General features: G+C 43.7%; 1 protein-coding gene across 1 annotated transcript in view; it reads left to right on the forward strand.

The window, feature by feature from the left end:
- The window catches only part of LYST (lysosomal trafficking regulator), a 3,825,950-nt gene that overhangs the window by 1,013,081 nt on the left and 2,790,422 nt on the right, over positions 1-22,447 (forward strand). Inside the window, exon 10 of the mRNA XM_044075805.1 lies at positions 909-1,018. Within this exon, the coding sequence (XP_043931740.1) occupies positions 909-1,018 (110 nt within the window). The remainder of the gene's footprint in view (positions 1-908; positions 1,019-22,447) is intronic.

The following is a 22,447-nucleotide window of genomic DNA, read 5'->3' on the forward strand; positions in this document are numbered from 1 at the left end:
GTACAGTTGTGTACACTTGCCATAAATGTAGATGTTTGAGTGTATTCACTGTTGCAGTCCTGGTTTCCCTCCCTCCATCCCCCTTGTCTCTCTCTCTCTGTCTCAATTTCTCTCCGTCTCTGTCTCTCTCTATCCTTACAAGGATGTTTTGGTATTTACTTTCTACTGGTGGTGTTCTTCCACCATAACCTTGCTCCCTCTCGGGGGCTCCTGTCAGTTAGGGCAAGAAAAACTGATGTAATGGCGTTGGCTGCCGTAATTTATAACACTGACGACTTGACGTCAGTCCTGAAGCGATGGCAACCGAAGCAGAAATACTAAGCCTCTGGTATTCGGGCTGACTGAGGGCTATCCTGGCAGGGATAACCCAAATGTGGTGACTGCAACAGTGAATACCCTCGAACATCTACATTTATGGTAAGTGCACACAACTGTACTTTCTCCCTCCATATTTCTTCCTTTCATGGAATATGCAATGTTTCTATCCTAATACTTTGACATCTTTAAGTTTAGAATTTTGTTACCTTGTCATTGTGTTTTTGCTGGTCCAGCCATTGTGGAGTGGGGGGTAAAAACTGGGAATCTTTGGTCTGCACTTGACACAGAACACTGTTTGTAGGCCCGTAGGAGTCGTGTGTGGCCTGAGCAGGTGAATTAACAAATTTCAGAATCCATGACAGAGGGCAGAGAAGAAAGTACAAAGTACTCAAGAATTTCTTTTTCTCAGCTGATATTGTGATCACTCACATGTGTCTTATTTTTGGGGCACCATTCCCCAACTGAAGACAGTTCTAAAGCTGTACCACGTACAAGTAGTAAAATAAAGGCAAGACTGACAATATAGTAACTTCTGCTGTCTTATTACTGTGGACTGATGAAAGAAACTGTTGCTTTTTGTTTTTGTCCAGAGTGCCAAGAAGTTTTAGTGGAACTGCTAGTAGCATTAATTCGTTCAAGAACATCTTCAGAAGAACTAGTCCTCCTTTTGAGAATATTTCTAGAAGAAACACCTCCAATGGTGAGTGAGCATTTAAAAGATTTTAACTTTCAAATAAATTCTGAGTCCATCCCTTGAAAAAAGAGGAAAAAATACGAGTGTGCCTTTTTGTATCGAGAAAAAATGATATCCTTATTCTTGTGATTTTTCGATTGAATGTCTGCAGAGTAGTACATGGAGAGGACATCATTCATTAACTTGAATGAACACCCACTTTTCTTGTTGGAAACTATCAATGTTAAGTTGTCAATCTCGCCTTCATTCTTGCTGGATGGGGCTCGGCTCCGATTCGGCCTAATACTAAAGCTCGAGAGCTATTTTTACCGGCTCGAGGCTATACTATGTCCCATAATGCTAGGCGTCATATACCCAGATCTCGTTTGCCGCTTCAGCTACGAGGTTGTGTTTTCACCGGCTCCAGGTCGTATTTAAGATTTTTTATATTTACAACTAGTTTTTGATAGATATTTTTCCCTTAGATCTTTTCTAGTAGTGTTAGTAGTCTCTCGGCTAGTCTTCCCCCCTTTTATTAATAGTTTTCCTTACTCTTTTCCACCCTTAAGGTGGTTAGGCCTCCCCCCCCCCCCCATAGTAGTTTTTGTACAGGTTCCATTCAGTAGTGTGTGTGTGTGGAATTTTGTTTTATTGTAGTAACTTTGAGAGTGTCTTCTCAAGTGTTGTGTGTGTGTTTGTTGTGTCTGGTATACTGGTCTAGACCTTTTTGTCCCGTTACTGTGGTATCATATCTAAGGATACCAAGATATCGGGATTCAAGAAGTCTGACTTTTGCTGTCAGAAGATGTCTCTGACAGACGGTCATACTTCTTGTGTGTATTGTTTGGGCCCTCTGCACCTGCAGGACTCTTGTTCCATCTGTCATGATTTTAGCCCAAGAGTCCTGCAGGAACGCAGAAATAAGCTCATCCTAAGGGGCTTATTAAAGCCTGAAGGTTCTCCTACCCAAGCCTCTGTCAGGAAAACCTTCTAAGCCCGCCAAACCGTTGGCTCCATGTCTGGAGCCGGCGCCGAGCGGACCTTCTTCTGCCTCGTCGGTTCCGGCTGGAACCGATACATCGAGGCCTCAGTCGGCTCCGACCTTGGTGTCGGAGCCATCTCCAAGCCGAAAGCGTTCCGATCTCCTTCATTGGAGTCGGTCAGGTCGGCTACGAAGTCCCCTTTGCTGTCGGAGCGGAGCCATAGGTCTCACTCCTCTAGATCTTCCAGGCTTTCGGACCACGACCTCGAGAGGGTAGTCAGTAGGCTTTTGAAGTCGCAGGCGCTCGCCCAGTTATTGCATAGCTCGTCTCAACAGACAGCGGCTTCCCCAATGCCTGCTCCAGTTCCTCCTCCGACTGGTTCCTTCGTCGGCTCAGATCCCTTCATTGGCTCCGTCCTTGGAGGGATCCGGGCACCGGGACTCCCTCGTCGGTTCCAAGGGGGCGAGTGGCATCTGACCCTTGTCCGACCACGTTCTCCCTCTCGGAGCATCGGCGCCGGTGAGTTCAGCCCCGACATCGGCCTCAGAGACATCTCTCTTGGTGCCAGGAGGAGCTCTCGTCTCTTCGGAGCTGCGTCCCTCCTCTCTGCCTGATAGGGGCGCCTTTGAGGTCATGAGGAGTGTGCTGGCTCCTATACTGGCGCAACGGTCAGCCCCATCGGCCCCTCCTTCCATGGTGCCTGTTTCGGCCTCTTGCCTACCCTCCCGAACCCAAGCGTGGAGAACCAACGCTCCAGGTCGCCCCATTGGGCGTATCCTCCTCTTCTGAGGCCTCCCCTGATCCTGCGGGGAGCCCCCGGAAGAGGACATGCAAGAGGAAGCATGTGGACTCCCCGGAGTCAGTGACATCTGACACCGACCTGGATGATTCGGAAGGGTCCCCAATGTCCCCCTCTGAGGTTGTCTCATTTTCTGACATCCTAGAGATCCTTAAACAGAGGGGGATCTGGTCTGCCCTCAACCCTTCTGAGGATGAGTCGGTGTACCTGGACGCGTTCAGTTCTCGCCCTTCCACCTCCTGGGTGTCTGCGCCTTTCGACCCACTCATGGAGGTGGTGGCTCAGAAGGTGTGGACGGCTCCGGATACTATGGAACCAACTCCCCGGAGGCCCACAAAATTTATTGCAGCCCCTTCGGACAAGCAGTTTCTCACTAAGGGCGTCCACGTTGATGCCATGATGGTGGCGGCGGCCACTAAGGAGGAGTTGGCTGACCCTTCAGTTCCTGTCCATCCTCCTAATAAGGAATCTAGGACTATGGATAGGTACGGCAAGCGGATGTTTTCTTCAGCGACCTTTGCCATGCGTTCGCTGAATTATTTGTGCCATTTCACCTGTCTTCAGAGAGACCTTCTCAAAGAACTAGGTGATACCTTACAAGACCCATCAGCTGTGGGGTCTCAGGAAAAGATCAACTCCCAGCTAGGGACCCTGAACTGTATTGTAAACTCCTTCATGCGGCTCATTTCCTATGCTGCCGATGGAGCGAGTAGGGCTGCAGGCACGGGCGTTGCTCTAAGGAGACACACCTGGATGCGGCTTTGCAACTTTGCCGACCCCTTTAAGGCGTCCTGCACTAACACCCCCTTTGACAGTTCTGCCTTGTTTGGACCTCAAGTGAAGGATACATTGACCAGGTGCGAGCAGGAAGGCAAGACTCTCTCTGCCGTAGGAGTCCGTTTTTCTACCCCTTCCAGACCATACCCTAAGGGTCAGAAAGGTGGGAAAATGTGGTTCCGCAAACCTCAGGGACTACTGCCTGACGCACGTGGTGAGGTTCCCTCCAGAGGCAGAGGAGGGAACAATAATAGATGCCGCCTGAGGGGCGGGGGGGGTCCGCAGAATCAGGGTAGCAGAGAGTCTTTCTCTGACAAACCCTTCCAGCACCCCTGAGGAGCTGCCCGACTGTCCACCTTCGGAGGCAGTCAGGGGAAGACTATCACTGTACCCAGAAGCCTGGCATTCCCTCACGTAAGACAAATGGGTACGGTCGATCATATCCGAGGGTTACAGAATTCCCTTTATTCACACCCCACAACAGCCAAAAGGGCCCCTTCCAGACGTTCCACATGGTCTGAGGGATCTAGCAGCACTAGAAATTTCAAAGCTGCTAAGAAAAAGGGCCATCCAGCCAGTCCCAGCAGACCAACAATGATCCGGAATCTACTCCAAGTTCTTTTTGGTACCAAAAAAGACGGGACTGGAGACCTATTTTGGATCTCAGCAGGCTGAACAAGTCGGTTCAAAGAACGAAGTTCCGGATGGTCAAGCTACAGTCCATTCTACCCTTTCTGGGTCAGGACAATTGGATGTGCTCTGTAGACCTTCAGGATGCGTACTACCATATCAAGATAAACAGGCGCTCCAGAAGGTTTCTCCGCTTCCGGCTGGGAACCAGTCACTACCAATTCAGAGCCCTGCCCTTTGGCCTCACCACAGCCCCCGGGGTATTTACCAAATGCATGGCAGTGGTTGCGGCTCACCTGAGATGACAAGGATTCCAGGTGTTTCCATATTTAGAAGTCTGGCTCCTTACTGCCACCACCAGCACCAACTACTCCAATCCAGAGATTATGCTGTACAAACGTGCAACGCGCTAGGTATCTCTATAAATTTAGAAAAGTCTGCATTGTCGCCTTGTCAGTCTATTACCTTCATAGGCGCTGTTTTAAACACAGTGGAGCTCTCAGCAAAACTACCTACACAAAGAGTTTCAGACATTCGCAACCATGTTCAGATCCTATTACAGGAGAGCAGAGTCCAAGCCAGATTTGTACTAAAAACACTTGGTCTCATGGCAGCAGCAATCACTTTACTCCCCCTAGTGCGTTTTCATATGCGGATCCTGCAGTGGATGCTATTTTCCCAGTGGTCCTTTCAGCAGCTCCCCATGTCACACACCATTCTAATCACTCAGTCATGCAAAAGACACCTTTCTTGGTGGACGGTCTCCCCTCAGGTACTCCAGGGCAGACCTGTGGTCCTTCCTCCTCCTGTTGCCACTGTGACAACGGATGCCTCCCTGATCGGGTGGAGGGGCATTTTCAGAGAAGGACAGTCCAGGGCACATGGCAACCCTTTGAATGCCACTTGCACATAAATGTCTTGGAAATGAGAGTGGTACTTTTAGCTTTGCAGGCCCTTCAGGACTCTCTACCCACCGGGACTATTGCAATTCAAACAGACAATATGTCTGTAGTGTGGTACATCAACAAGCAGGGCGGAACCAGATCCTACCCCCTATGTTGAGAAGCACTCAGACTTTGGCAATGGGCGATCTCTTCTCAACGGTTTCTGGTAGCAATGCATATTCCCGGGAAGTCCAACGTCATAGCGGACAGACTGAGCAGAGCCATTCTCATGCCTCACAAGTGGTCTCTCAATCAGATAGTAGCGGAAAGAATTTTCAGAAGGTGGGGTCAACCTTGCTGCAACCTTTTTGCAACACCTCTAAACAGCAAGTGCCCATGCTTCTTCACCCTCTTCCCTCTCCCAGGTCTACCCCCCAGAGACGCTCTAGTTCACGATTGGCCCCGGGGTCTTCTGTATGCACCCCCCCTTTTCCCTTGATTACTCAATTAATCCAGAAAGCGACTGCCTTGAGAGCCAAGATGATCCTCATTGCCCCTTACTGGCCTCGACAAATTTGGTTTCCGTTCCTGCAACGCCATCTACTGGAGCAGCCCTGACATCTGGACCCAGTGCCAGATCTTCTGACCCATCAATCGGGCGGGCTGCATCAGTCCCTTCGATCTCTCAACCTCACAGCTTGGTTGCTCCACTTCCAACCCTAGCCAGGCTTCCCCTTATCTCTCAACCAGTTCGCGATATCATCCTCACTTCTCACAAGTCTACTACCAGAAAGACTTATGCTAGCAAATGGAAGCATTTCTCTGTCTGGGCAGGGGAAAAATACGTGGACCCCTTTACGGCTCCTGTCCAGACAGTTTTAGAGTTTCTAGCAGAACTCTTTCTATTGGGCTCCTCCTCAGCTACCATCAGAGTTCAACTGGCAGCTATTGCAAATTTCCACGTTGGCTTGTCAGAGACCAGCATCATGTCCCACAAACTTTGCAAAGCCTTTTTAAAAGGAACCCTTTTACTTAGGCCCCCGGTTAAGGACCCTCCCCCACCGTGGGGCTTAAATTTGGTACTGTCTTCTTTAATTCTTCCTCCCTTTGAGCCGGCGGCTTCTTGTTCGTTGAAGTTGCTCTCGTGGAAAACACTCTTCTTAGTAGCCATCACCTCAGCAAGATGGGTCTCGGAACTTCAAGCCCTTTGCGTTTGCCCTCCTTATCTTGTTTTTCACAAAGACAGAGTGTCACTTAGGACTAATCCATCTTTTTTACCAAAAATAATCTCGAGAAAAATCTGAATCAGACCATACATCTTCCAGTCTTCTTCCCAAATTACACCAATAGAGCTGAACGAAAGTTACATTGTTTGGACATTCACCGTCAATTACGCTTCTACCTGGATAGAACTAAGCAGATGAGAAAATCAAACCAGCTCTTTCTGTCTTATGCGGAAGGGAAGCAAGGCCAACCAGTCTCTCAGGTAACTTTGTCCAGGTGGTTGTCCTGTCTTATCACGTTGGTCTATCAGTTGAGGAACAGTGAACTTCCTACTAAGCCTAGAGCCCACTCAACCAGAGCTTTAGCTTCTTCAATAGCCTTTCAGGCAAGATTGCTGATGGATTCCATTTGCGCAGCGGCCACTTGGGCCTCTCCTCATACCTTCATTTCTCATTACAAGCTCAATATGGCCTCCAGAAGTTGGGCTGATTTTGGTTCCACTGTACGCAAGAGTTTGTTCCATTTGCCACCCAGGATTTAGGTGCTAGGGACGCTGTCCCATCCAGCAAGAATGAAGGCGAGATTGACAACTTAACATTGAGAAGTTATGTACTTACCATAACGTTCCATGTTAGTTGTCTTCTTCTCGCTTCTTTCTTAAGCCCCACCTCCATCCCCTAGCCTGGGAAGATCTAGAGTACCTTGTGAGAGTTATTGCCACCTCAGTTATATCCCCAGCTAGCTCCCTTGCTCCCTCTTTTTTGCTAGCTCTTCTAGAGGGGTTTATATATATATATATATATATATGTGTGTATATATATATATTTATATATATATATCTTTATTCTTGTATCTATGATTAGGTGGATTCTCTGTTGTGGTGGGACATGTATGTCCATAGTGTTAGCTATCAAATGAGATCTGGGTATATGACGCCTAGCATTATGGGACATAGCATAGCCTCGAGCTGGTAAAAATAGCTCTTGAGCTTTAGTATTAGGCCGAGTCGGAGCCAAGGTTTGGCTCCGAAACCCATCCAGCAAGAAAGAAGGAGAGAAGAAGACAACTAACATGGAACGTTATGGTAAGTACATAACTTCTCATTCTCTTCCATGCAGAACATCAAAAGCGATAGGTAACCTGATTTGGCACTTGCCTTTTGATTTGCAGTATTTTGTATCTTTTTTTCAGGCTGTCTTTGTTTCTCTTTTTTTTTGGGGGGGGGGTGTATGTGTGTTTGTTAGAGGGGAAGGTTAATGACTTCCTCAGGAAAAAAGTTGCCAGCAAAAGTGATTGTGAGAGATAAATTGCAGTACTCATTTTCTGTTTGGGAGAAACCAAATATAGTTAGCTGTGAGCATTTTAAGACCTTTATTATTAAAACCTTTAATAATAAGGCTACTAAATAGCAAGAAATCATAAAGCCATTTGGAGCATTGGATGCCTTTAATGTTGGGATAATGGGTGTCTGTCCTTGTCCTAGCAGCTACCTTTGACTAACTATAAATGTAGGAAAACACTGAAGGACTCCCATAAGAGGAAGGATAAACAGTGAAAAATGGAGAGTCCTTGTTAATTAATGAATTTACAGTGTGAGAGTGCGTGGCTGTATAGATCCCTTCTAGTACTACTTAGATGTGAGGGCTATTATTCCTAAAGACCAATGTGTGCTCACCATTGGTCCTTGGGCTTGCGAAGATCACTGCCTCAATTGTGACAGCCCTTTTGGAAAAAGACAGTGGGACACCTGGCTCAAGAGAAACCAAGGTCTCTGTAGCTTTACTTTGTATGCCTCAACCAGACAGTAGTTTCCAGGCATCCACTGAAGATGCTGTTTCCTCTATGAAAATTTCTAGAGATGTCGCGATTACTCAACAAACCTTTATGCTAGACAGTCCAAGCATTTGAGTTGCCTTGCATCTGTTATTTCTGTTGACCATTTGGCTGTAAAAAAATTGCAAAAATATATGGTGGCCTGGCAAAGCGCTGCAGAGGCACAGTTCTGAATCTCTTCTTCAAGAATCCCCCCTCAGTTAGAGAAATACCTTCCTGTGAAAGGAGGATTTGGCTTACCCAGACCAGTTTTACTTTCCCATAGGATAGTGAAAATATAATTTCTGCAGGGTCTTCTCTAGATGTTTGACAGGGTTCATAGGTAGGTACTAGGCTATCGGCCCAAGGGCCTACGTAAGCCTAGCCAACAAGGTTCCCTGGCTTACACCACCCAAGAAAGTTATTTTCCTGTGCCACTGTTGAGCAGAGACACAGAAGTGATCCCCAGGGTGTATTTCCTATTTCCCATCCACTCATCAAGATTTTTCTTGAAGAGTGCTAATGAAGAACTTGGCTTGACATAGATGGGTAGCCTGTTCCAGAGTATGGGAAGTCTCTGGGACAGGAATCTATCCCTTCAGCATGTCCTGTTTATTGTGGTGACAAGATTTAGTCCCCTAGAGCGTGTAGCACGGAGGGATTGGGATTTCTTTAGGTCTAGCATGTCCAGCAGCTCTGGGTTTGACATAGCTTTATATGTTAGGCAGAGATCACCTCGAAGTAGGCGATGTGCTACGGAGTAAAGTGAAGTGTGCCACATAGAAGGACTCCCTGACTACTGTGGCGATGTGACTATCAAAGGCGAAACTACTGTCCACCTGGGTCACAAGGTCTCTTATCACACATTTGGTGTTAAGTAGATTGCTGCCTATGTGGTAGTTCATGGGTACAGAGTTTTTACCAAAGGGGATGACACTACACATTTTGGCATTGAGCTTGAGGCCATGGCTCTGACACCAGGCATCTGTCTCAGCAAAGCCCTTTTGTAGGATGTCCACATCATTTGGGGACTTGACTATGGCTCCTAGTTTGCAGTCATCTGCGAACTTCGTTCGCCAGAGGCCTTCTGGGTTAGCCTGTACTTCAGAGAAGTAGATACCAAGCAGGAGAGGTCCCAGGACGGAACCCTGTGGTACTCCACTTGTCACTGCTTTGAGGTCAGATTTGGAGTCTGCAACTTTTACAGTGTGGGTTCTGTCAGTGGGCCAGTTGGCAACCCATCTTGTGACATAGGGATTTATACCTAGTTTAGCTATAATTCCGGAATGGTAGATGGTGTTGAAAGCCTTGGCGAGGTCAAGATAAGCTGTGTGAACCACCTTACCCTCATCTACAGCTTTGGTGATTGCCTCAAAGAAGTCGATCAGGTTCAGGAGGCATGATCTGCCTTTTACAAACCCGAACTGGGTGGGATCCAGAGTTTGGAGGTTACCAATGTCTTTATTTATGAGTTCCATGATGATACGTTCCATGGCCTTGCAGACCAGGCTCGTCAGGCTAATAGGTCGATAGTTCCTGGGATCAGTGGTGGCTTCCCCTTTGTGGAGTGGGATAACTGTTGCTGTGTGCCATTCAGTGGGCACAGAGCCTAATACAAGGCTATTATTGAACATGGTGCTTAAGTGGGGAGCCAGTTCGTTCTGAAGTTCATGTAAAACACAGCCTGGGATGTTGTCCGGTCCCATGGATGCTGTGTTTTTGGCTTTAGAGAGTGCAGCTTTTACCTGCATAGTTGTGATTACAGGGACTCTGCATTCTTCCTGTATAGATATGGGCCCTTTTGTGGGGGGGGGGGGGTAAAGTTAGCACTGAAACTATCTGCCAGGATGTTGGCAATATCAGTTGGTTCTGTAATTTTCGTGCCGTTGTGCTATAACTCAGAGCAGATCTGGGTGTTGCCATTGAGATTCTTGACATAGCTATAGAATGCTTTGTGGTTGTCCTTAGAATTAGTGGCGATTTTGTTTTCGTAGCTAGCTTTGGAGGATCTTATAAGGGATCTCAGCTTCTTACTGAGGCTGACCATGGAGCTCCTCCACTCATGGATTTTACTCTCTTTTGCAACAGTTTCTTCCTTCTGTTGTACAGTTTATTTATGGCAGTGGACCACCAGATTGGCTTCCTGTTTTTGGAGGATAGCGTCTTGGTTCTGTTTGGGATAGTACTATCCATGCACTCGTGTAAGTGCTTATAGAGTGCATTTGTGGAATGCAGTGGGAATGCAGAGGGGAAATGGTAAACTTCACAAGAAATGATTTCAGTTGAAAATGGGGATCATAGAGCAGTCATCCACCCAGTAAATGTATTTGGAGATCCCAGGAACAGAGGAAACAAAACCTTTGGCTATACATCTGCTGATACAGACATTTAAGTATAACTTTGAAAATCTAGTGTTGGAGTGAGGTTCTTGTCACTCTGTTTGCAAGATGCCAGGCCATTTGTTACAGAGTTCTGAAGGTGTAAATGTCTTAATCTGTTACAGATCATGAACTGTTATCTCATACTGACAGGTGTTCCATGTAAGCATGACGACCCAGTGATTTCCCAAATGGTAGGGAAATTAGAATGCTTTTTTTTAAGCACCTATATTAAATTATTACTTAAGACACAGGCAGACATAGGTTCATAAGCAAGTACGGGCCATTTCAGGTCTAGCCATTTTCCCTTTTTTGTGATCAAATTAAGAAGTCCCATTTGGTTACAGATTGCCCTTACCCATCCCATGGTCAATAATTACATATTAACCCTAATGAGAATAACTGGGATCATATTATATATATAATTTAAGGGACACATACATTAGATAAAGCATTTAGGAGCTGCCTCTGTCCAATAGTAGTGCAGGGGAAAGTCTTTTGATGAATGTTCTGTTTCCCATCCATAAATCTAAGATGTGCTTGAATATGGACTGAGATGAACTTTGTTTTATGTGGACGAGGAGTCTGTTCTAGAGCAACGGTATCCCTGTGAGGTATACCTGTCCCTTCAAACTGTTCTGTTGATGTTGCCAAAGAGGTTTACATCCCTATACCGAGTATTTCTGATGCCATATAACTAGCTGATGTGCAATAAATCTATCTGTGTTGTGTAAGGTTTAATATACATTAACAGAAAAGAAAACAGACTATAAGTACTTTTTCATACATTATAAATTGCATATATGTTTTCTTTCTCTATAATAACTGTCATATCCTCCCACTTAACATATGCTGTGCAGCTCATGCCGTTAAACCTCACTTTTCCTCCTGAACATTATTCTGCATTTATTGTTCCCACAACTTTCAATTCTGTGTCCTTTGTTCATTCCCTTTTGTAAATATCTTACTTCCAGTCTTTTATCTCTTTAACAATATTCAATACTTTAGTTACAGTTGTTTTAGATTTTGATTTTCATTTTCTAATATTTGAGTTTCTGGCAGCCAGTAGCATTAAACTTAAGGGCTTGCAATGTCTAGACCAGTGATGGTGAACCTTTTGGGCTCAGTGTGTCAAAAATGTGGAAAATTCCTATCTTGACTCTGCTAGCGTGTCACCCAACCCCTCCCCCCACGAACAAAAGAGAAACAATTCTTTACATATTCATTTATTTAAAAAAATGCAGTCCAATCATGTGTGCTGCAGTGTATTATAAAATTAAAAGAAAATCAGTGACTTGTAACAGATAAAATGATATGCACACTAGTAATTGAGCTTAAAGTAGTGCACCAAAAAATTGCCCTACTTTTAATAGTAATTTTGAATTGAACTTCAGTTGCATTTGATTTGATTAACATCAATTAATGACTTTTTTGTTGCTGAGTTTTAATAGATAAGTGCAGGGTCACATATTTCTTGTATTTTTGTTCATTCAGTATTGTTGGTAACTTGGGTGTTGATGAACACTGGTGTGTCACCCAAAACCTTGTGACGTGTAACCTTTGACACACATGTCATAGGTTTGCCATCACTGATCTAGGCATTTTAGCTCAAAGCCATGCTAGCAGTTACCTCTGTTTTTCCCATCACAGCTCCAGCATTTGCTATTTACTCAAGGAAAACATTTTGAAGTCTTCTTGTGCTATAAAAATACCTGTACAAACACTTGCAAGCAAAAATCCTTAACCTTTGGACTTTGTTGCATTCTTGGGAGCTATAAATATATCCTTCCATTTGTTCCTTTGTATACTGCTTTTCCAGTCTGTCTTCTCAAAATTTTCTTACCTTGATTGATTCTTATAGTTTAAATGCAATGTTTAATATGGTCTATTAATGATACCTTTTTAACAGCAGGTTTTGTTTTATGCATGACTAAAAACTCTACTAGAGCTGGTCTTTCACTTAACATTCCCATATCTCTCTTTTTTTGCCTGTACTCTTGATTTCAATTCCTGCTTGGGAAGGCGGTTTCTAACCTGCAGTGCAAACTTCTGCTTAGCCTTATCCTACTCTTGGTACCTTTCCATCAATAGTAATTTGCTGCCAATAACTTTGTTCCTTTTTTTAGTTTTCTCCAGTAAATTCCAGACCCATCTTGTCTATTTTCTGTACCCCTTATTTGTATTCATCCCTATTTGCAAAATCTCCTTTTGCCATTCCATGTTCACTTAGTTCTTAGAATACGTTCTGCAGTTTTATTAATGTAATACTTTGTATGGTTATTGTTATTCTCCTTAAGAATCTGCATCCAAAGTCCTACTCTCTCCTGATTTCAAGAACTGTCCCCATCCTGCTTCATCATCATCCCTTTCCACTTTGATGTATAACCATCTGCTTGTTTTATTTATATGAGCCTTAATTGGATGACTCTAAAATATCTGTACAGATCAGATAATCATAAACCACCTTGTTCTATGGGGAGGATCAGCTCATCTCAATTAACTCTCACCTTCTTTCTCTCCCAAATAAATTACTCCAACTCATTATTAATTATTGTCCACAACTTCTCCTCTGGTTGATAAAAATATGCATAGGGACTAAAAACATATTCACTGCTTGAGTATTACTACTCATGTCCATAACCAAGAGCTTCCAGTTTCTCAGTATTTGTGTTAAGTTTTGTTTAATCTCTTCCCACTTATTCTTAGCTGCTGTAATACAGTCATTTTTAATCCATACACCTAATACTTCATCTTATAATGTCCTCATAAATATGGGTATTGGTGAACCAATTCATGTGTTGATACATAAGTTGTCGCTATATCCTTTGTTTTACCTTCATTAATTTATATCCCGTAAAGACTTGAAAGTGTCTCAAAATGTTCAGCAACATAAAAATGTCTTTTTCTGGATTTATCACATACAAAACATTTCATCTGTAAATAAAACCCACATTTTTTGATTAACATATCAATTATATCCTTGAATTTCTGAGTACCTTATTTTCTTTGCCAGTGGCTGTAAGTGTAAATGAATTTACAAAGGGGAAAGAGGACAGGAAATTAGAATGCTTGACCAGAATGGCATGAAGGTGTAGCATGTTTGCAACATTAATGATCACGCAGTCAGTAACCAGAAGAGAAAGACAGAGGGACAGACATAGAGATATAGGCAAATTGAGAGAGCCAAGGTTGGGGGGGGGGGCAAGCATGATTGATTTCAGGTTTAGTGCCTCATACTCACTTGCTGTCTTCAATCCTGCCTTGCATTTTACAGAAGGCCAGAAAGCCCAACACTGGAAAAATCACATCTGTCTTAGAAGAAGAGATTCCCACTTTCTCTATTCCATTGTAGCTTTCCTTCCCAAGGATTCTCCAGTGTCTGCTAGCTCTTCTCTTTAAATGTTCATTAAGAGTATCCTTAACATGAAGCCTTGCAGAAGAACTCTTCCTCTTCTGTAAGAATTCATTATTCAATCCTGCCTTGCATTTTACAGAAGGCCAGAACGCCCAACACTGGAAAAATCACATCTTTCTTAGAAGAAGACATTCCCACTTTCATGTATTGAAAAGCATAAAGATATAGTCATTTCCTTTGGTGCTGCATTGTTTCCCTAAACTTTTTAATCAGGGTCCTGCCAATGCCTCCACTAAGGTTCATCTCTATTCCATTGTAGCTTTCCTTCCCAAGGATTCTCCAGTGTCTGCTAGCTCTTCTCTTAAATGTTCATAAAGAGTGTCTTTAACGTGAAGTCTTGCTGAAGAACTCTTCCTCTTCTGTAAGAATTCATTATTGTGACTGTGATTGAAAAACTCACGACTCTCGTATGAATATACTAGTTCTGCTATGCTGAAGTTGTTATCGCAGAAAACACTCTTAGTAGTATCACATCTCCAAAGAAGAACTTTGACTAGTGAGAGATGTGCATTCTTCCACAACAATAGTGTGTCAGTCCGACCCGAGCTGATGTTCATCGTGCATACAGTTGCAGTCATAACAGGGTTCTCCTGCCGTCAGGCGGGTCCTCGGTCGGCCAAATTCCAAAGTCTAGGTCCGGCGTCGGTTGTCGTCGCTTTCTTTCCTGACGTCAGTGCGGCAGGGGTATATAAGACAAAGCTGACGCCATTTTCCCAGTCTTTTTTGCCGCGCGGTGCCCGAAGCAGAAGCAGTTCGCAAGTGCCGGTCGGCCAGCTCCTGAAATTACAAAAATTTGGAAACCGAAGTCTTCTTTAAAGCTAAGTACCCCGTTGGGGAAACTTTTCTTGCCTCAGACCGATGTCAGACAAAGTTAACAATTGTATTTCTTGTGGGAAGCAAATACCGCATAAGGATTTCCATTCCCTCTGTATACCTTGTTTAGGCCCAGACCACGACGTCTCGGGCTGTCGCTTTTGCGCTACTTTCAATAAACGCACTATTAAGCGTCGGGCGGAGTTCGCCCAGCACTTTTTTGGTAAAGCTTTTGATTATAAAATGTCGTCGGAGACTCCGACTACCGTTTTGTCCATAAAACGCAAGGACAAAGACCGACACGCGAGGTCCGCGGTCTCCACCGACACCACGCCAAAACCGGTTACACATGGTCCGGTTCTCAGAGAGGCGCCTACGCAGCCCCTGACTACCGACGACACTTCTCTGGCGGTGTCTTCTGTAACCGAGACCGCAGGTGCCTCGGCCCATACCCAGACTATAGCTACCGAAGCCACTGTGAGTGTTGAGCCTCCTAATGTGGACAGGTCCACTTCTACCCATGGTGTCTTTAGACCCTCATCTTCCTTTTCCATAAAGGCCTTTACTAAGTCCAAATCAGCCATGCATCCCAAGAGGCCTGTTGCACAGGGCCCATCTCCAGGCCCCATGCCTAAAATGCAGATGCTAAAAATGGCTGAGGATTTAATTACTCTGATCAGGGTTCCCAACCCTCCGGACAAGAGACCCAGAGTGGAGGAAGATTCTCCTCTTCTGACCAGGGCTCCATTATTTCAGAACATTCTGATGAAGAGGAACACTCATTACTCCCTTTTGAAGATTCTGATGCAGAGCAGTCCATTCCTTCTGTATCTCCCCCAGAGGATTTTTCTTTTGGGGAAACATTGCATACCTTGAGGGAACACTTCCATTGGGAAGGCCAAGACTTTTCTGATTCCAAGAAAAGACTTAGGGAATTTCTTTTGCTACCTCAGCACAGACCTCTGGTGATACCTCCTGTCTTGGACATACTTGATGATGTCTACTCGGAGGCTTGCCTTAATCCGGATTCCCTGCCTCCTGCCCCAGTCAAGCCTGATAGGTACTACAGAGTTCCTAACGCTCACCAATTTCTTTACAAAAGCCATAATGCTGACCCTGAAACCATTTCTCAAGGCCCCAAGGGAATGAAGGCCTCTACTGCTAAGAATCCACTACCTTCCGAAAGAGAGTCTACATCCTTAGAAAGGTGGGGAAAAAGGTATATACCTCGGCCACCCTAGCCATGAGGGCCTTAAATTGTCAGTTCCATATGCTTAAATATCAGCAGTTTCTGTTATCACAATTAAGGAATAAAATGTCACAACCTGAACAACCAGATTTGAAGGAGTTGCAGGATATGATGCATAGTGCAGAACAAGTGGGTAAACACACCTTACAATGTGGCTATGATGCTCTAGAGCAGGAGTGTCCAGCCCCCTCAGAGCTCTTCCATGCGACCCTTAAATTTAAATTTAAATTTAATTTCACTTTTTCGTGTGTTTATTTGCTAAACTGCAGGAAGGACTACAACTAGAGAGAGGATTTATTATTTTTTTAGTTTATTTCGTTGTGTACACACCGACTACACTACAACAAAGGTAAGTTACAAGATGTGTTGCTATATAGATTTAATTGCTGGTTTAAAAAGCAAAAGTGTATTAAAATTATTTTTTTTGGCCATCTTAAATATTTCATGTTTCTGAACTACAGACTTTACTGTGAGCAACATTGAAATCAACTGTAAATAAAAATGCATTTGTTTCATAAACATTGCTTTACTAAATGTATATTTGTTGTGTTGATGCTTTTATATAGTTTGTGTCTGGCAAATATAGCATAATTGTGTTTTACTTGAAATCTGAAAGGTGATTTAAAGTAAAACAAAAATATATGTTGCAAGTATAAAGAAGTTAGATCTTCATTATTTTGTCAAGAAGTAGAAGATTTTAGAATTAGATGTTTTCTTCATCATATAAAATGTGGCTTCTAGACTAGAATTAGACTGTTAAAAAATGTTCTTTTTGGCAGACTTTTCAGTTAACTGTCATGTGTCTTTCTTCTGTTGTGTGGTTTTACACTGTGTCAAGGCTCAAAACAGTAAAATTTTCTTATGCTTCCTGTCAGGGACTGCCTACTACACTGACAATGAAACATTTGTTTTATAAGCATCATAAAAGACTACAGTTGATGCAGAATCCATGCCTTACTTAGACATTACACACTGGATATGGCTTCCTAAGATAAGGGCAGATTTTTGCAGGCCTATGGTAAAGTGTGTGATTTCCTCATTTATTATGTAGCATAGCTGTTAACATTGGCATTTCTTTTGTTATGTAAGAAATATTCTGAATGTAAAATTTCTCTACTAGGAAGGCAGGGCCTGTGAACATATCACTGGCCATGTGAAGTTTACACTGTTTCATTATTATGTAGAACTGTGCATAGGGTTAGGTCGTTAGGATGTCTGAGGCCAGATATACATTAATTTTGGCTTAATATGCTGTCCTCCAGTTTTTGGCTGTGCATTTATATCTTATTTGACCATTGGCTGAGGAAAATGAAGAAGTGATGGTTTGCTGTCCATTTTATGGTGCTGGATTTTAATAACTAACAAGGCCCTGGCTTACTGTATGAGGTGACTATTGCTGAAAACTATTTGAAAATTTGTTGTTAGAATATGACCTGGTAGTTGAATATTACACACATAATATTTGCTAATAACAACTTGAGGATCTAGTCTTAAAACAGATTACTTGTGTCAATCATTTTTCAAAGTCCTGTCAATTTCCAATAGACTTAGGCTTTCTGTCACAATTTAGAGATCTACAAGTTCAAAGTTTTCATCCATCCAAGCCAGTATCATCCCCATGTTTTCCTGTTCCTCTGTTACTTCACTTTACCCGTGTGTTTTACTGATTATCTGAATGCTTTCCCTTTTGCTTTTGATTGTTTCAGGTAGTAATACATTTTGCCTGTATAACAGCAGTGTTAATTCAGCCCTCTGTAGCTTCCAGGCCACTTGTTTTACTTTGGAATTTAATCAATTTGACAGTTAAATCTTCCTTGAATCCTGACCATGTCTCTCAACTGTCCAGATTTTTGCCTCATATTTTTTGTCTGTTCCTCATAACATTTGTGGTTTTCTGGCAAATACCTGGGATGATTTGAGGATTGAAGTCACTAAATAATGACATACATTTGAGTTTCAGACTTCAAATCATTCAGAAAATGTATGTTAACACAAGCTGTTACTCTGTCAACTTTCTAAGTTTATAATAGCAATATTTAAAATCTGTCCCTATTTTGGGGCCTTTGTCCCCCATTTTGTCAGGCTTTGTCCAGATTTCTTGCACTGTCTGTATGTACACCTTCATTGTTTGGAGGTTATGGGGGATGATAAAAGCTTAGCTTGTGATCACTGAAGGTGTTTGTACTCTCAGCCAGCCATACAGTGAACATTCAAAGATCATATCACAATTGTTTTATTTATTATTTTTGTTAGCTTAGTTAGGGAGAGCAGGCAAGCATGTCAGCAGAGGAGTATGGCAAGCTGACAAGGAGCCAGTTGGCTGAAATGTGCCAGACTAAAGGACTTGTGTATGCTAACCTGACTAAAGCAGACATGATTGCAGCTTTAGGCACAGCTGCATCACAGAACAGCAACATCGAGGACAATCAGACTGGCTGTGGAGATGTAAAACTCTCAGAAAATGGACAGTTCAACCTTTCCACATGTCATATGGAAAAATCCATCTGGAGCTAGAGAGACTTGAGTTGGAGGCCAAGGGTTTGGAAATAGTGTGTGCATGTGTGCGTGTGTGAGAGTGTGAGTGTGTGTGTGCGAGTGTGTGTGTGTGAGTGTGTGTGAGTGTGTGTGTGTGTGTGTGTGAATGTGTGTGTGTGTGAGTGTGTGTGTGTGTGTGTGAGTGTGCATGTGTGAGTGTGTATTTATTAATTTATTTATTGTTCAAAGTAACCTACAATACAGCCACATTCATTAGTCCGCATAAACCTGTTTTTTTTTTTTTTTTGCTCTTCAGTTAATGTGAGACCTTTTTTTTTTTTTTTTTTTTTTGTCCTCACCTGCCCCCAGACCATTTCTGTTGACTCAATGCGGCCCTTGCAACTGAAAAGGTTGGACACCCCTGCTCTAGAGGCCTCAAGTAGAGCTGCTGTTACAGGATCAGTCATTCGTAGACATGCCTGGCTTAGGGAACAAACCTTGCCTGATCATGTTAAAGCTAAACTACTAGATGCTCCTTTACAAAAGGATGTATTATTTGGTACTAATGCTGAGGAGATGCTACGGAAAATGGAAGAAAAAGCTAAATCTATACAAACTGTCAAAGCTTTTCTACAGGTTCAACCACCACGTTTTAGCAGAAATTGGCCTTCAAAAAACTGGTCCTTTCCAGCCACGGACAAGCCCCAAAGAGGTAGATACAGGCGTACAAGGGGCAGAGGACAATCTCAAGGATCATATAGAGGCAGACAATGACAAACTCCAGCACCAAGAGGTGGCGAAGACAGTGCACAACAATACAGGAAACAAACCCAATGACTTTCCCCTGTACATGCCAAGCAAGTCTCAGCTGGCAACACCCTTGGGAGGAAAGCTGGCATTATTTACAAGAAATTGGCATATTATCACAACAGACAAATGGATCCTGGACATTATAAACAGAGGCTACAGATTTCATTTTCACACTCTTCCAAAAATGAGAGGCATGCCGAACCTGCCACACAATCAAAGGGCAGAGGCTCAAATACAAATTTCAAAGCTCATGGACATGAAAGCTATTCAAGAGGTACCTACTCACGAACAAGGTCAAGGTTTTTATTCCAGACTATTCCTGGTACCAAGGAAAGGAACCGACTGGAGACCCATTTTGGACTTATCCATCCTAAACACATTTCTACTCGTACCAAAATTCAAGATGCTCACCTTACAGCAGCTTCTTCCCATGCTGGGCAAGGAGTCTTGGCTGGTAACATTGGACCTCAAGGATGCATACCTGCATGTCCTCAGACAAAGCTGCAGAAGATACCTCAGATTTCTTGCAGGTTCAATCCACTATCAATTCTCTGCATTGCCCTTTGGCTTATCTACTGCGCCCAGAGTATTCACAAAATGCCTGGCATCAGTTATTGCCTACTGCAGACTTCAAGGGATACAAATTTACCCTTATTTGGATGATTGCCTGATCCAAGCGGACAGCAAACACATACTTCTGGAACATCTGGCTTTTGTAACACAGTTATTGAATTCTCTGGGATACACAGTCAACAAAGAGAAATCCAGGCTAACACCATCTCAGAAAATAACTTTCCTGGGTGCCAACTTGGACACAAACACCCAGATGGCCTATCTTACGCCAGAAAAACAGGGGCAACTAACTCAGTACTTCAAAATACTAGCAAATTGTACCAGGCTAACTGCAAGGAAAATCCTGCAGGCTCTGGGCTTCATGGCATCTTGCATTCTTCTAATCCCATGTGCAAAGTTGCATATGAGGAAACTTCAATGGTATCTAAAAAACCTATGGTCTCAACACAGCCACAGTTTGGAAACAATAATACCAATAATCCCATGTTTGCAAAAGGAATTTCTATAGTGGGCCCAAGCATGCCAAACAAACACAGGTCTACCATTCTGCAAGCCTCAAGCAAATCAAGTCATCACAACAGACGCCTCAGACTACGCCTGGGGGGCACACATGACAGACAGGTGCATTCAGGGCAAATGGTCCCAAAAGGAAAAGCACCTTCACATCAATCAAAAGGAAATGCTAGCAGTGATAAATGCAATTACAGCTTTCAAGGACCTCCTGCATCCAGGGCAATTATTGATAAGAACAGACAACACCACAGTAATTTGGTACATAAACAAACAAGGAGGAACACATTCATGCCCCCTGTGCAGGCTAGCCATGTCACTTTGGAACTTGGCTCTGGAATGGCAAATCGAACTTCAAGCACAGTACCTGCCAGGATTGGAAAACACGCTGGCAGACAATCTAAGCAGAAATATGACAGACCCACACAAATGGAAGTTGCATCCTCAAGTGTTTACAAAGATAATCCAAGCGTGGGGAAGGCCAGACATAGATCTCTTTGCCTCCCACAGGAATCATCAATTGACAAAGTTCTGCTCAAGGACCTTCCATCCAAAGGCCTGGAGAGTGGACGCCCTTTCTTTCAGTTGGGCAGCACGGACAGTTTACGCCTTCCCACCTTTGCCTCTTCTGCCCAAGGTGCTCTTGAAAGCAAGAGCAGACAGACTGAAGATGATACTCATTGCTCCAGACTGGCCAAGACAACACTGGTACCCATTCCTGAGGAGCCTAACACATACTCCTCCCTGGACCCTACCTCTAATGCCTCTTCTACTGACTCAGCACAGCTACAAAACTCTTCACAGCCAGCTGAAAACACTCAATCTGGCTGCATGGAAAATTCCTTAACACCACAACAGACCCTACTGTCCAAAGAGGTGCAGGATGTCATTTTGGAGGCCAGAAGGCCATCTACTAGAAAGGCTTACTCCATAAAATGGAAACGGTTTTGCTTGGAATGAGAAAAAGGCCAGGATCCTAGAAAACTGAATTTGCCTCAGATATTACAGTAACTAGCTGAGCTGTTGAACAGTGGACTTTCATTTTCCTCCATCAAAATTCATGCCTCAGCCATTTCTGCAGAATACAACACTGATCCACCCTTATTCTCTCACCCACTCTTGACAATTCCTCAGAGGGGCTAAGAATATAAGACCTCCAAGGAAACAACCAATACCAGCCTGGGATCTTAATTACATTCTAGAAAAATTAACATTACCTCCCTTTGAACCAGCTGCCTCAACAGATTTGCAATATTTGTCCTGGAAAACAGCTTTCCTTCTGGCCATTACCTCAGCTCATAGGGTTTCGAACTACAAGCCCTCATGGCTGTGCAGCCCTTTCTCATCTTCCATCAGGACAGGGTTTCCCTGAACCAACCCGTCATTTATGCCTAAGGTAGTATCCAGGGTAGCTTTAAATCAGGCCATACACTTACCTACCTTTTACCCCAATCCTCAAAACAAAGGGGAAAGGCTGCTACATTCCTTAGACATCCATAGACAGCTACATTACTATTTGGACAGAACAAAGCCTTTCAGGAAATCAGAACAACTCTTTGTGTCCTATGCTGTAGGAGCTCAAGGGAAGCCAATTTCCAAACAGACAATTTCGAAATGGATAGGCCACTGCATACGGTTTTGTTACTCCTTTCATGGTAAATCTGTACCTGCAGGCATCAGATCCCACTCCACAAGGGCCACAGCTACCTCTGCAGCCTTCCTCAGAGGAGTACCTACCAAAGATATTTTGGAGGCAGCCACTTGGAGTTCTATGCATACCTTCACTAAACACTACCACCTACCTTTATACTCAAAAACTAGAGCAGCCTTTGCTACTGCTGTGTTGCAGGGCATTCTGGCTCCTCCCAGTTCCTCCTAGTGCCTACCACCCTGTGCGTAGCTTTGAGATTCTACCCATCTCTTATGACTGCAGCTGTATGCACGATGAACATAGTACAGTTTTGTACCTACCATAAATGTAGATGTTCGAGTGCTAATACAGCTGCAGTCCAGGTTTCCCTCCCTCCTTCCCCTCTGGGTACAGACCTAGTGGCTAACTCCTCATCTTACAACTTGATTGGGTTATCCTTCTATGGTGTATTTGCTTGCAACTACTGTTTTTTG

This window comes from Protopterus annectens, chromosome 1.part1 (assembly GCF_019279795.1).
Source record: "Protopterus annectens isolate FY-2018-M chromosome 1.part1, PAN1.0, whole genome shotgun sequence".
Classification (NCBI taxonomy): Eukaryota; Metazoa; Chordata; order Ceratodontiformes; family Protopteridae; genus Protopterus; species Protopterus annectens.